This window comes from Hemicordylus capensis, chromosome 1 (assembly GCF_027244095.1).
Source record: "Hemicordylus capensis ecotype Gifberg chromosome 1, rHemCap1.1.pri, whole genome shotgun sequence".
Classification (NCBI taxonomy): domain Eukaryota; kingdom Metazoa; phylum Chordata; class Lepidosauria; order Squamata; family Cordylidae; genus Hemicordylus; species Hemicordylus capensis.
In genome coordinates this window covers 392,718,944-392,734,798 of record NC_069657.1, presented here as the reverse complement: position 1 = coordinate 392,734,798, position 15,855 = coordinate 392,718,944, and the positions used below count along the sequence as shown (strand labels likewise).

Genomic DNA, 15,855 nt, shown 5'->3' with positions numbered 1-15,855 from the left:
TCACACCTAAAACACTGTCAGGAAGTGGTTCACCTGCCTCATCATATAGTGAATCAGTAATTGAGTGGACAGCAGACTTCCAAAATTTAGCAAAGGGTCCCATTTTCTTGCACCTGTTGTAAGTGACTTTCCGTGCAGGGACAGTGAGCAAAATTGGCTTTGTGGGCAGAGTCTCAACATCAGTAGCATTGGTAGCTCTTCCTTTCTTGTGCTGCCACTTTCTGGGGCAGTGCCATATGTGAAGATTGGGAATGGAAGGATTTAGACTGAACAGCCTGGATTTCAGGAATCTTGTTTTGGGGTACCAAAGAGAGTGATTTGGCACAGTGAAGAGCATTTTCCGTGCTTCTAGCAATTTCTATGAATTTATCCAAGGTAAGTTTCCACTCCAGTAGCAGTTTTTTACTCAGTTTGTAGCAGTTTGTTTTCATAACACCCTGATTACTGCTCAGTAAATCAGTAAAATTGGCAAATCAGTAAAGTTGGCAAATTCACAGTTAATCAGTAAAGTTGGCAAACTCACAGCTGACACTTAATGCACGCAGTGCAGTGACATATTGATCAACATATCTCCCAGGCAGTTGGAATCTAGAACAGAACTGTAACGTTCCGCAATCACATTCAAAGCAGGATTAAAATGGTCATCTAAGGCTTAGCATCCCCTTCCAAGTTGGTAGGAAAGGGCAAATGAATATACAGGTGGTCTTCATTATTAGCAAGTGTTCCATTCTTGCCTATAGCTGTGAATATGGAAACCACAGATAATGAAGCTTTACCCCTATGGGAATACAGGGGTTAGTTTTCTTAAGCTTAAAAAAGCTGAAATAAAGAAAATAAAGCACAGAACCTTGCTCTCCTGGCCTCAAGCTCTCCAAAAAGCCCCCCCCCCCGCCCAACTTTGTAAATCCTACAGACTTTTGTGAATGTTTGCCAAAAATATTCTGGGGTTGTTTTTGGGGGGTGGGGGGCAGGGAGAAGAACCACAAAATGGTTCAATTCTGTAAAAAGGTAGCCAGAAATTACACTGGAAGTAATTTCTGGCCACCCAGGAACCGCAGATAGGCAAATTTTGCCTATTATTTAGCCACAAATAAGGAAACTGGGTCTCTTAGATCCAACTGCAGATATGCGAAACCACGATCCACAAGACCACAGATATTGAGGGTCACCTATATATTCTTTGACCTTCAGGGCCCAGGCAGAGAAGCAATATAGCCTTCTGCTTTGCTGGAGTAAAATAGAGGTCTGAATAGTGAGGAGGTAATTCTAGAAATAGGACCTCCATAGTTTTCAGGGAAGAGCAGGTTCTCCTGGGATGGACAAGAAAAAAGATGGTGGTTGGATCTGAGCCATGCTGCAGTAGGCATCCAGTGAACAACAACAGAATTGATAAGGGGAAAGTACCTTCAAGGGTTGTGCAAGTCAGAAAGCTGGAGAAACAATCAGCAGCAGCAATAGTAGAATGCAGCAGTTCAGGAATGTAGGCCCATTAATCAATGAAATGAGGGCGTAGGAACCTTCACAAACTTGGCAGGCTCATACGCATAGCTGGTTCAAAATCTCATTGCCAAATGTTTTATAGCTGCTTCCTTTGAAAACACAAAACACTCTAATGTTTGTTTAACTGAACTTTATTCAGAGACAACTCCATGTTTCTCCTTCTCTTTTATTTCCTTTCTCACTCCACTCCTCACATTCTCTACAGGATCCCTACAGTGACAAACGTCTAATTAACAAAACATAACTGTTAAATAGAATACAACACACAGCTTCATATAACAGGCTCGGCCTGCAAGAGGCAAAAATATGGGCAAAATAGGGACAGGAACAAGTTCCAGCAAAACAGGGGCTGTCCCTGTATATAGGGAGAGCTGGAACCTATGATTTTAATACATCCCTTGCAGGATTAAAATAATGTTGAATGCATCATTTACCCGATATCCAGGAAATAAATTATCTCAGAAAGATAATTTTTGTTTTCATTTTTCTTAAAGAAACATATTATACAGGTCTGTCAAGATGGGTGTGGTTGGCTGTTCTTCAAACTAAAATGTGCTCTGAAAGATTAAAGCAGAGCTTGGCACAGTTTCAGGCCAAACAACCTTTCTCTGTGTACAAAATGCCACCAAATGGCATGTAGAACAGCTTCTGCTCTGCAATTACATGGGCTCTTTACACCACATACAAAGAAATGAAGTGATTAAGCTTCTTCATCTACTCTAATTAAATACGGTATGTGACGAAAATCTTGTTGTTTATATATAGTTTTCAGCTTATGTAGTGAGAAGTTGAATGAGCATATTAATAATGCAGCTAGTAGCTCCAAAGCGCAGGCCTAGTTCCATTGCAAAACTATTGTAATGAGAGTAAGTTCTACAAGCAAAGGTTCATGCCACACTGTAGCTAAATCTCCAGGCTACGTCTTCAGGTGAAGTATGATCAGTATAGGGATTCTGAAAATATTCTCTGAAAAATTCTCCATTAGAGAACCTTTGACATTTTCTTCATATTTCAATTACTCCTTGGAAAGAGCCCTGGAACACTTTTTAAATTTCTTTGAAGATGAATTTTGGTTCCAGCTCTCTATTCCTTGCTCCCCCACTGGCTTTCCAATGGAGTTAGCAGCATTTCAAGGATTCTACCACCATGTGAAGATGAGTTTCTGGACACCTCATGGGATAAATCAGTGACCACTGTGGAGTTCAGGTCTGAATGGATGCAAGTTATTTTGCCTACAAAGTGTCTTGAAAATGTGTCACAGTGGGCCACCAAGCAATCACTAATTTTTCTGGAAACTCAACACAGAACGTAAAGGTGATGACCAACCCCTAATGTTTGTCCCCACACCATTAGTACTTAGAAGTATTATACTGCCTCTGAACATGGCATATTCCTCTCTCTTTGCTTGCTTCCACCCATGCAGTTGTTCTAAACAGAGGCCTGGCAACATGACACGCCCCCCCCCAAGCAACCAAGAGAAAGGCCTGTCACTACTAGTGCTAAGTCACAAGAAGTATAAGTAAGTCTGAATACGCCACCTGCTGTATATTAGCTCTACTACAGTAAAATTATGAGTTCCTAAATCTACCATTTATTCATCTCAGATGAAAGAAACTGAAAATGTCCATTTTCAGTAATCGGAGGTGTTTTTGTAAGCTGAAGTTTGATGTGTTGGATATGTTCACTTTCAGCTGGAACTCCACTAGTAGCCTGGATAGGGGTTTATAGAAACCAATATTTTTTTATACGTATCCTCTATAATAAAACCCTTGAGTGTGCGGCCGTGCCGCCCGTGTCTTTCTCAGCAGTTCTGGGCATGCGCGGAGCACATGCCCAGAACCGCCGAGAAAGATACGGCCGCCCAGACACGGGCAGCCATGTTGGCCAAAGTAGCTGAAGTGCCCCAAACGACGGTTGATGTCCCCAATAAATTGCTCCCGCCGCCGCCGCCAAGTGCCCGCCCGCCCTCCCAGCTGCCCGAGTCCTCCTTTTTGAACCAACCCCCCCCCCATGATTAAGGGTCAAATCGGCCCATGTAATTGCCCCCGCGGCCACTGCCGCCGACCGCCCTCCCAGCTGCCGAGACCTCCTTACCAGAGTACGCCCGCATCAGTCGGGCGATAAAAGTTCCTATTTAGAGAAGGAGAGAGGAGCTCGCAAGCAGAGCTCCTCTCTGTGAAAAGTCACTGCCCGAACTGGCGCTATGGACACAAAGGATGCAATAGGCGTCCTTTGTGCCCAAAGCGCCAGTTCGGGAAGAGGCTTTTCAGAGAGAGGAGCTCTGCTTGCGAGCTCCTCTCTCCTTCTCTAAATAGGAACTTTTATCACCTGACTGACGCGGGCGTACTCGGGTAAGGAGATCTTGGCAGCTGGGAGGGAGGGAGGGTGGGCGGCGGCGGCCGCAGAGACCTTGGGGCCCTCACCCAGCCAGGAGACCGGCCGCGGCATGCAGGCTGTCGGCGGGAGGGGGAATGTCGGCGGGGGGCCAGAGCGCCCGTTACTAGCGCCCGTTATTTAACGGGCCAAAATTCACTTGTATGCCATAAAAGTATATGAAGCCATTCCTCCCAGCCTCTTTATGCAACCACCAAGTCAGGATCCTACATACTTTTATCATGCCTCATTATCCCGCTGGTCTGGGCTAAGAGTGAGTGTGCTGGATTATATATTTGTATCATGAAATGTGCTGAGCTCTTTGATTCAATTTAATATAGAGGGACAGATGGACAGTGACTATCTTCCATTGTTCCTTACCCTAGCGATCTTGGGGGAGGGAGTAGTCCTTGAGCAGGTCCGCCTGTTTGACCTCTGTGAAGGGCCAAACGATCTGCAAGCTTAGAAGAGTCAGGGATATTTTGGTCACAGATGACTTCCTGCAACTCTGTGCACTTCTCTTGACAGAGTCCCCAAATGTGGGTGTCCTTAGTCACTACCAAACTCTTATCCAGAAGGTACAGCATTGCCTAGGCCAAGCCACTAAAACCAGCTCCCGTGGGAGATGTAAATCTGATAGCTGGTTTGACCAGGATTGTATTGTAGCAAAAAATGACCTGGTAACAAAATTCAAATTGTACCGGGCACCTTATACCTGAGCAAGGCATACCATATGGATGCAGTGACGACCCAAGAAATATTAAAACAGAAGAAGCAATATAAATTATCTCTAGAGAGTGGAGAAATGACTCCAGGAATCCCAAGAAGCTTCACGTGAGCAGTTCCCCCTCTAGCCAGGCGCTCTAGGTGCCTGGCTCTGTGTATGCTCAGGCTGTCTCCAACCCAAGCATACACATGGCCCCAGAGCACTTATGCCTTCTTACCCCAGTTAAGGGCCGGGGTTGAATGCTGTACTAGCAGGGGCAGAAGCGCCAGGATTGGGAGCGACCCCAGCTCTCCATCTGAACAGCCCAACCCAACCCAGGCTGGGCTGCCCTAGCCTGGATTGGGTTTCTTGTGTGAATAGCCTCACTAAGTACCTTTTGGCTCAGAACAAGGTACATGTCATTCAGCATCCTTTGCAAGGATCACAACAACCAGCTGTGCTAGCTGATCCCCTGGAAATTGGGCAATGGTTCATCAGTCTACTTGGTCTACTTTCTGCAAGTGATAGCAAGGTGCACCATGCTATTGGTGTCAATGGAATGACACCTAGTTACTTCATAACTTGTCGAATTTCTTCTCTAGGGCAGCTCCCCTGTCATTTATGAAGCTATCTTTTCAATACTTGCCAAAGACTTTTAAAAAAACTTTTCTGTTAAAAAATCATAGTTGAAATAATGAAGTACACAAACATCATTTCAAACACAGTTCAGCACAAGAAACTTCAAAAAGGACTTACAGAACTTACTAATATTATTAGAATCTATTATTCATTATATTATTTTATAGGATAAATTTCATTTTTTACTTTTCTGGTTTAGTAAAAGTGAATTTAGTCAATAAAACTGAGAAAAGGGATCCATCCATCAAAAAATGCAGTGAAAGAAGATAATGAGGACATGGGAATTTTTTGACAGAAAAGATGGATACTCAAAATTTATCTTGGCTTGAAAATCAAGATAAAAACAGATTATAACGCTTTTTATCTGGAACCAAGTTTATAAAGGAGGACAGAAGGAATGGAACAGTATATGAAAAATGAATAAATAGTGGAACATCTTATTTGCATGACATTGTATCACAAATCTATTCTCTTTTTAATGTTTTAATTGTATGGCTGTTTAAACATAGACATGATGGTTTTTTGCTTTTACTTGAGAAACAGTGATAAGCAGTATATAATACCCTAAAATAAATAATGTAAGCAAGTGAGCCATTGAGCATGCTACTTGGGAAGCTGAAATTCATTCAGTATCAAATGTGAATGTTGGGACAGAAAAATGTTCAGAGAGAGGTTTTGATTTGATTTAAGACCATTTATGGTGCACCTTAATTTAAAATGCTGAGATAATTTAAAAATATGCATATTCAAAGTTTGGATAGTGAGACGTCTACTGTTTTACAAAACAAATATACCTTTGCAATAAATGGTTCCTGTACTGAAAGAACACACACAATGGAAATACTGATAGGTTTGGAACAATTCACAAATGCATCAAAATGCACAAATATCTCAGATATATACATCGGATATCTTAACTATAACTGAGTTCTAAGGTTAGAATAGGAGCAAATAGTATTTCCATCCAATTACATCAGGAGAGGGACGCAGGTTGTTTCTGTTGATGTGTTTTCATACTGAAAGAAAAAAGGAGAATATTCAGGACCCCTCTCAGTTAAAAGCCAACAAAAATACAGTGAAAAGCATCAACAGTTTGGAAAACAAAAGCTTTCAACATTTTGTGGCAGCTACTCTAAATCCCTAACCCTGACAAGAAAGTTGTTTATATACCATGAAAGTTTAGTCATGCTAATGAGGCAAAGATACAATTCATTATTGAAGCAAATGATGCAGAGGTAGTTAAGGCAGTTTGATAGCTAATTTTGAAAGGATGAAAATTAAACATTAAAACTTGAAAAGATGAAAAATCAAAATACTAAAACTATTACAATATGCCCTTTCCTGGCAAGAGTGCAAAAGAGTGCTCTTGTAGTGTGGTTCAAGTGAGAAAAATATTATTATACATATGCATTTTGGTGGTGGGGTTTCGTATGATCACTTATATTGATCAAGTTATTCCTTTGTGGATTGTCCACTGGTTATGTGCTTATAGGTCAGTTCACAAATGCATATTTGCAGAAATTTTCTATGCATAATGGAGGGGCATCAGCGTCACCCTCGGGTGCCCCTGGCTGGGCACTCAATGTAATCTGCAACTGGGTGTCATGAACACATAATTGTACATGTCTGTATACCTACTCTACAATGGCCCATGGCTATGCATAATGAAAAACATTTATGTATACCTAATCCCTGCCATCTTACCATCTCAAAAAAGTGAAAGGGGGGGGTAGAAGGGATGTAAAAATCAAGGACATCCACATATGCCTAGGAATCTATGTTCCATATCATATTATATGCATGGGAGAAGGCACATACACACAGCCTTCAAGCATATGGAAATGCTATAATGGTGTACAAATTGGCTCTAAATTAATGGTGAGGATGGAGGAAGGGCTCCTCTGCCTTTCTATTCCCTCCATCGTCATATGGAGGGAATATCTAGGAACTGGTCCTGCTCAACCATAAATGCCAGAAGTGGAGCCATTCAGTTATGGATGCCACTGAGAGGAGATGAGCTACAAACAGGACCTTTTAAAATACATCAGTGGTCCTGACGTCTTCTGGCAGGATTTTTCTACACCTTCATCTTGATCTGACATCTTCAGGTGTCTGCTACAAAGAACCACAGTTCACTAAGACATGAGAAGCATTGCAGCTTCCAATAATGGTACAGCTCTGGGGTCTTTTTTCCCTTTTAAACCTGGTAGGATTCTTCATCACAAGACGTTTGTATTCTTGCCAGATAATTTACAATGTTGTGCATTTGATTCAAACTGCAAAACCAGTTGCTCTACGGAATGGTAATTTGGCAGTGAGGGAAGCATAACTGGATATACTTTTCAATGCATGCTTTGTGCTGGTGTAAAATCAAGAAGGAAATGGGATAGAAAAAACACCGTGCAAAGGTGGATGCTCAAAGACCATAAAAATGCTATCGGTGGCGGAAACACTGCAAAAATGGCCAAAATAGCACTGCTGTAACTGCAAAAATAGCCAAGGATCTGAGTGGAGGAAAAAAAGGCAAGACACTTGTATCCTAGAAACAAATCCAAGATGCTATATTGTAAATGGGGGTAATGAACCCATATCAAACATGGTCTAGAAAACTAGAATCAATAACAACAGTCTAGCAGAAATTCTGCACATGCATATATCCAAATATTGTAACACATATAGTTGATCATAACAAGGAATATACATATAACCAAGCACATGAATGTATTACAACACAATGTATATTAGTCCATATGAATCAAGAGGCAGGGTGGGGGGGATGTTAGAATGACTTGAATTGCTTTGTTTCTTCTACAAAGATTATTGGCAGCAGACATAAAGGAGCAGGAAAACAGAGAGCTAGGGTCACAAGAGGAAGGGGAGCTGTGCTGACTGTAGAAGCCCCTCATTGCATTTCCATTACAGAATGTTTGGTTTAACTCTACCCTATTGATCCGGTTAGGCCAGGCCTGCTCAACTTCAGCCCTCCTGCAGATGTTGGCCTACAACTCCCATAATCCCTGGCTACTGGCCACTGTGCCTGGGGATTATGGGAGATGTTGTCCAAAAACAGCTGGGGGACCCAAATTGAGAATGCCTGGGTTAGACTGATGGCTTTTGATTCTATGAACAAGGCATGATGATGTGTGAGTGAGAGAGATCTACTAGGCATTAAAGGTAAAGTGTGCTGTCAAGTCAGTTTCAACTCCTGGTGCTCACAGAGCCCTATGGTTTGCTTTGGTAGAATACAGGAGGGGTTTACGATTGCTTCCTCCTCCTATCACCATCTTCCTATATAGCTGCTGCCTGATACAGTACCAGTGAGGATTTGAACTGGCAACCTTTTGCTTGTTAGTCAAGCATTTGCCCGCTGCACCACTTAAGGTGGGGAGGAAATTCCTCCCTCCCCTTGCTTCCTTTAGTCTAGGTGCTTACTAACCATTCTAACCTCTCTACTTACCCCAGCAGCTCCAGCAATCACTAATAAACAGTTAGTAATGAACGTTGGTTACTCTACCTTCACCTCTTGGATCCAACCCATTTGCAGTAACTGCAGGTTCAGCATTTCTGAACAGCTATAGAAAGAAAAAGCCCAACTCTGCATCTGATCAGTGTCAGATTGCAGGAAAGCCTTTTGTTGACCCCCACCCAGCATAGCTCCTAGCACCAGAAGATCTCCTTGACTATACTTCTATCAAAAAAAGTGTATCTGGGAGTTAGGGCTGGGGATTAAAGTGATGCAGATGTGGAACAGAGTAGGAGAAAGTAGCAGCAGCCCTTAACAACAACCACCACCTTAAGATTACAAATCAACAGCCTCGATCATGCTGCTGGATACCCCTTAAGCATTCTAAAAGTTAAGCATAACCCAAGCATGGTGCTCTGACAACTCTGAGATGTAAGCTGAGGAGAGAAGAGCTGGACCAGCATGACTTGTCCCCTTAGCTAAGCAGGGTCCGCCCTGGTTGCATATGAATGGGAGACTAGAAGTGTGAGCACTGCAAGATATTCCCCTCAGGGGAAGGAGCCGCTCTGAAAAGAGCAGAAGGTTTCAAGTTCCCTCTCTGGCTTCTCCAAGATAGAGCTGAGAGAGATTCCTGCCTGCAGCCTTGGAGAAGCCGCTGCCAGTCTGTGAAGACCATACTGAGCTAGATAGACCAATGGTCTGACTCAGTATATGGCAGCTTCTTATGTTCCTATGTTAAAGCAAACATCAAGACATACTCACGCTTGTTTCAGCTGCAAGAAACAACATATCAGCTTTGTCACAGGACAGATAGAAATATGCCAACATAGGTAGAAAACGGCCAGTTTATTCGTTTAGTTTATTAGTATAATTATCCATTTGAATTTGAGCCACAAGCTGCTTTCAGTGAAGTCCTTCAAGGACCATCACAAGTTAGTGGTATTATTTTATTTATTTAAAATATGTATACCCCACCCCTCCTGTACACTACTGCTCAGGGCGGCTCACAACATTTATAAAATAGATACCATGAAAAACAAGACTAATAAAATTAACCAAATTAAGTTAAACAAGTTAAAAATCCAAGCTAAAACCACAATCAGTATTACAGTTGCTTTTAAAGTTTCAAATTAAAGGTTATTTAAAAAGCTTTAAAAAAACCCTGAGAATTATAAAAACTAAAGAACCTTCCAGATAGAAGCAACAGGTGAAACATTAAAAAGCCTCTTTAAAAAAAGATGTGTGTTTAAAAAAAAAACACACACACACTGAGGGAGGGGTTGCTCATATTCTTGGATATACCACCCTGATTAACATGAAGAGTGGGAAGGGCGAGAGAGGGGAGATCAAAAATTTAGGAGTTTTGATGATAGAAAAAATATTTTTCTATTTGATAATAGAAAAAATTAGGAACTTAGAAAATAAATTTTGGGGAGCACAGCTCAAAATCTCATCCACTGGAACGGAGAGGTCCAGAACTGTCAGGTGCCTCCAGCAGCAGAGTGGCCACAAGAAGCCTAATTTGCATGGTCCTGTCCTATCAGAGTGAGTTGGAGACCACAACTGTAGGGCTGTGCTCTTACACTGCAGCAGAAAGTGCAGGTGGGCACTGCAACACGGCTCCAAACTGTTAGCATGAAAATAGATGTAAACATTTAAAGGATATATATGTAGTGTCTCTGAAAAATGGGTCTGTATGCATATGTATATTTCTCAAATATCATTGCCCCCTAAGAGCATTTGGCTCATTTTATTTAAAAGAGCCATTACAAAACTGAGTAAAAAATGAAAAAAGAGAATTTAGGATGACAAACATTTAGAAGATAAGAGTTCAAAGCTGTGTGTCCAGCTGGATTTTCAAACAATCATAATAGTTCATCAGGCATCAGCTCTACAATCCTAAAATAGCTCTCTCAGTGAAAGTACCAAGGATTTCCTATAATTTCTGCTGCATTGCTGCATGTACATGGCTGGCAACAGAAGGCAGAGATTGGTGGGGACTGGTTAAACATTCCCCACTCTTCCTGCCCTCCAGCAAGCCTATTCTTCGTTTGTAAGAGATAGACAGTATGCATACAGAAATCAAGTTTACAGCCTAATCCACAATCCGTCTAAAATGATATTATTTGTATTTAAAGTTGTTTTTTGCAATACAGCACCATTGGTTTTCCTCAGCCCACACGTGTTATGTGCTGGCTGAAGTTTTCTGATTGGGCTTTTGGTCTAATTGAAGGAAATTGGATTTCTTGGTTTTAAATTCCAACCATTTCAGGTTAATTAGATTGCAGACTTGATTGCTATTTGTTATTTCTTTATAAAGACAAAAAATCGTGGAGAATTTTCAAGTAAATAATTTTCTTCTCTTTTAATTAATTCACAAATCTACTTACATGTTATATTAATAAACTGACTGTGGTTGGATAAGGTATGGTAGGGCTGAACTTGGACAAATTTTACAGGAGACAGGTGTACAAAAGATGTATTTGAGCCTGTTTCCTGATGCTTGTGTCACATGTGAATATGTGCGGGATAGAATAAAAATCAGATCTACACATTCATCAATATAGGTTTTAGATAAACAGAACAATGAAGACAAATCACCTTAAGCCTCATGTGTGAAGACACCCTTTGACATGAGTTCTAGTAGGCTTAAGATATAGATCCCTCAGTAGAATTATCACATATAGTGCAGAGACCAGCCACTTTGTTAATCTCCAAGTTAGCATCCCTTTTGTTCTGTAAAAGCCTTGGGAGATCAAGAACAGAAGAAATAATATAGTGGGGAACTGGAGAAATGTCTTTGGGAGCTGCTACTGTTTTATTTATCCAAACGGTTGCTTTCAAACCCGCATTCAGGCCTCCTTGAATGTCTGTATCTAGGGAGTCACCAACCATAACACAGTCCTCAGGCTGAACCCCTAACAGTTCACAACAGTGATGGAATATAGAGGAGGCTGGTTTCTCTTCTTCCTGCTCTCCTCCAACAACAACAGCATCAAAGTATGGCTGGCACCCACAAGCTTCAATTTTTTCTCTTTGTGTCTTTGCATCTCCATTTGTTAGTAGAAGCAAACGGACAACTTTTCTAAGATCACTGAGCATCCCACGTGTCTCATCTGCCAAAGTCAAATGTTGCAGACGGGTAGTTTTCCAAAGGAAATAACATTCCTCAGCCAGATTCCGATTAATTATTCCTCCCTTTGTTTCTTGTATAGCTTCTTCCCAGTGTTGAATCCTTAGGTCAGTAATACACATCTTAGAAGGATCGTGGCATTCTTTGAGGAGTTTGGCTTGGACTTTATCACAAACCATGAGAGCTTCTCTTTCATCGTAATTATGCTTTGACTGCAAGACATTTATCACCTATTAGAAATGAAGAAAGGATTAAAACAGAATCGGGATGGTTTAGATTCTACTGTTTTGCTTTATACTGGACAATGGCTTAGTCTACAAGATGTTCCACTGGAATAAACAATAATATATTGAAATCATTTACAAAAACAAAACCTGTGTTCTACCTGGGTTTGGGAGCTGTACGTGTTCCCAATTTTCGGTTGTGTGGAAGTAAGGTAGGAGGAAAAGCTACCCAGATTTTTCTCTTACCTTGCTTCCACACAATCACTTCCTTGGAGCAAGGTAGTTTTTCCTCCTACCTTGCTTCCACACAACCAAAAATTGGGAGCAGACACAGCTTCCAAACCTGTGTAGAACACAGTTTTTGACTGTGTAAATGACCTCATGAAATAACTTGGGAGTCTAATTAATACATCATAACTGCAGAGCCAGTTTTCACCAGGAATACTTTGCAGCCATTATGGCTGCATTTGGAAATTTCGACATCACAACAAATTATGTCCCCTCTTCCCTTCTTTCTTCCTTTATCCAAAAAGGGAGGAAAATTAAAATTTCTGGTCACATTTTTTAACAAGCTGCAATCGTCCATTACATCTGAATATGGAGAACCATGGCTTGATGCCCTGGATTGTAAGGTAGGTTTGTGAACTAACTGTAATTTTTATCACAAAAACTTTCTCAATATTTAGCTGTTTGGCTGGGGATTATGGGAGGTGTAGTCAATAACATCTGGGAATCCCTCTTACAGGGAACACTGCTTGCTGTGTTACCTCATGTTGTCTCAATAGGAGACTATCTAATATAAATGCAGTACAGGGCTGCACAACTTCAGCCCTCCTACAGATGTTGGGACTATAATCCCCATCATCCCTGACTAATGGCCTCTGTGGCTGGGAATCATGGGAATTGTAGTCTAAGAACAGCTGGAGGGCCAAAGTTGTGCAGCCCTGTACTACACTTACATTAGATTACATTGAGACAACATGAGGTAACCCAGCAAGCAGTGTTTCCTGGAAAAGGGATTCCCAGATGTTGACTACAACTCCCATAATCCCCAGACAAAGGACATTGCAGCTGGGGATTATGGGAGTTGTAGTCAACAACTGGGAATCCCTCTTTCAGGGAACACTGCCAGCAAGGTGGGACAATTAGGACCATAACCCTCCTCAGTGAAGTTCGCCTTGGCTTCATCACTTTGTTCTTTTAGACACCAGGTAAAGACCTTTTTCTTCATTCAGGCCTTTTAAAAATTGTGATTTGATTGTAACTGATTTTTTTAAAAAGTTTTTAAAATTGTTTTTGTATTGTATTTGTACTTCCTCTCCCCTCCCCTTTATTTTTTTATCTGTTATTATTTAATGTTGTGTTTTTAGCTCATGTTTTAATGTTGTGTTTTAAGTTGCCCAGAGATCAATTTCTTATGGGGCAACAAACAATTAAAGTGTATTATTATTATTATTATTATTATTTATTACTCTAAAACATTTCTCTGTATAAAAACACATTTCTGACCCCAGCTATGTAAATGCTTTTAACATAACTTTGACAAAGTATGTATAGGCTACATCATTCCAAATAAGCATTTTCCTTTAGAATATCTAAGAATCTCCTATACTTTTATCTAACAAAACATGACACATGTGAAATGCGGTTAGACCGCTTTTGTGAAAACATAGCCAAAGATTTTGTGTTATTTTGCTCGATTTAAACTCTTCCTGAGTTTTCTTTTTCAGCACTGTACTTACACACACACTCTATCTCTCTCACCCCCCCACACACAGACAGTAATTCTAAAGAAGACAAAGAACATGTGGGAATCTCTTTTTTCCACTGTAATCATATAAGGGTGCAAATCACATTTTTTATTCTGGATTAATTCAGAATAATTAGCAGCTTAATGATGATTCTTGACTCATAATTGGTACTATTGGGATAATCAACACATCATACATACATCAGAGCATTTCTGACATACCCACAGGGTCATCGAGACTTTCCCCTCTAGGCAGAACTATGACCTAAAAGAGGATAAATCTACTGTACAGTACCAACCAACCCTGCAGATGGCGACTGACTGGAAGTCTATGAAAATCTTCAAGGAAGGAGATCCCGTGACAAACCCCAGCTGTCCTCTTGGCACAGTTGCAGGGATTAGGCTGGACGGGGCGATGGCATTTACACAAGCTTTATTAAACCGAATTAGGGTTTTAGGAGTGTGCTTCCTTCCCAGTGCTTTGGGCCCAATCGGTACCTTCTCAATGCCTCGCCTGCCTGCTGCGGCGGTGTCGATCAGCGTGTTATCCAAGTCAAAGAAAACAGCCTTGATCCCCTGCAGCCCCATAACAGCAGCAGCAATAGCAGCAGCAGCAGCAGCAGCAACCACCTCACTCGGGTCGCAGAGCAGCCTGCCTAATGCAGCAACCTGCCACGCACACACTCGGTCCTCCTCTAGTCTCAGCAGGTTGATTCATTCGCTGGTTTCTCCCAAGGTCGGTCTTACACAGAGATACGAACAAACCAGAGTATCCCATCTTAATGCCTTGAGAGCGAATTTCCGAGTTCACCATCGGGAGGCTCTTTTAAATCCCTCATCTCTCATGAAGTGAGAGCTGCTGTCCCGCAATGGAGAAATCCAGAAATTTGGTATAGCTGTGACTGGACATGAGCGTGTCTACACAGAAGCAAAAGTTAGCAGCCAAGGCAGGAGTTTATGTGATTTCCAAGTAAACCTATGGATAAATAAAATCTAAAAATGTGATTTTTAAATTCAAAGTATTTAAATGAAGCCTATGTAGAGAACGTGGACAGTAGCCGTTTTCATATCTTAGCGGAAGTTCACCTTTTTATAACTCTATTATTTTTCTACCTCTATGGGCGACTTTCGTTTCTGTGTGTGTGGGCGGGTGTTTAGGCATCTCGTGTACGCATGCGTTTTATGCACCTGCCTTGTCGTTACGGGGAAATGCCTGAGAAGTGTAAGAATGTTTATGTGTGCGTGTGGCGCGTTGGTTGAAGCAGGCTGAAGAGGCGCAGCTGAGCTTTGCCGCTGCAGCCTCTGCTAAATGTTCCAAGAAGAGGTAGGCGAGAACGTGCCTGGAATGCGCTCCTCTGCCCGGCAGATAAAAGGAGTTGAATAACTCAGTAGTGAGCGGAAAGCGAAAGCTTTTTTAAAAAAGTACAAGATCGTCAATTATTTTGTCTGCAGATGGCTACTTCTGACATTTTTTGTTTGTTTCCTCTCTTTAAGGAGTAAAGGTGACAGAGACAAGAGACAGAGACAATGGCAGGCAATGGAGAAATTGAGGACTTTATTGTAGCCGTGACTGGCAGTAGTGTGCCCATTTAGCGCTTCAGTATGCTGCTTCTCGCAGTGCTCCTTAATCGGATTCAGACAACCACATTGGCCTGAAATGAGTTCTGTCACTCAGTCTGGGGTAATCCGATATCCGCCTGCCAAGTGGTTAGGTGGATTGTAGCACGTTCATCACGTATATATGATAAAATAGTCATTTGTATCCAAAGTGGTGAGCTAGTGAAACATGGTAGCCATGACTGAGACCCATCTTAGCACTTTTTGTTTTTTGAGAGTTGCTAAATAATAAAAACCTCTCTCTCTCTCTCTCTCTCTCTCTCTCTCTCTCTCTCTCTCTCTATATATATATATATATATATGCCTTTTTTTATCTGATGTCTGCTGCTTCATACATCCTCACTGGCAGTCTCTTGTATACAGATATAAATCAGATTATCCTTATTAGGTTGGCTTCTGCTACCATACTATGAATATGCAAGTTTTCAATGATTAGAGCCCTTTAGATGC

The 15,855-nt window shown here is 41.4% G+C and overlaps 1 protein-coding gene across 1 annotated transcript; it reads right to left on the bottom strand.

Moving 5' to 3' along the window:
• Positions 1–3,836: 3,836 nt before the first annotated feature.
• Positions 3,837–14,656, bottom strand: NANP (N-acetylneuraminic acid phosphatase). The gene is made up of 3 exons (XM_053303358.1): positions 14,287–14,656; positions 11,283–12,044; positions 3,837–6,234 (listed from the first exon to the last, which is right to left on the bottom strand). The coding sequence occupies exons 1-2, from the start codon at positions 14,374–14,376 to the stop codon at positions 11,331–11,333; spliced, it is 804 nt and encodes a 267-aa protein (XP_053159333.1). The 5' UTR covers positions 14,377–14,656; the 3' UTR covers positions 3,837–6,234; positions 11,283–11,330.
• Positions 14,657–15,855: the final 1,199 nt, after the last annotated feature.

Excerpts from the sequence above, each read along its gene's own strand:
- NANP (XM_053303358.1), bottom strand. The coding sequence starts at position 14,376 with ATGGGGCTGCAGGGGATCAAGGCTGTTTTCTTTGACTTGGATAACACG. Across the intron at positions 12,045-14,286 it reads GCAGGCGAGGCATTGAGAAG|GTGATAAATGTCTTGCAGTC; the intron begins GTACCGATTGGG and ends CATTTCTAATAG.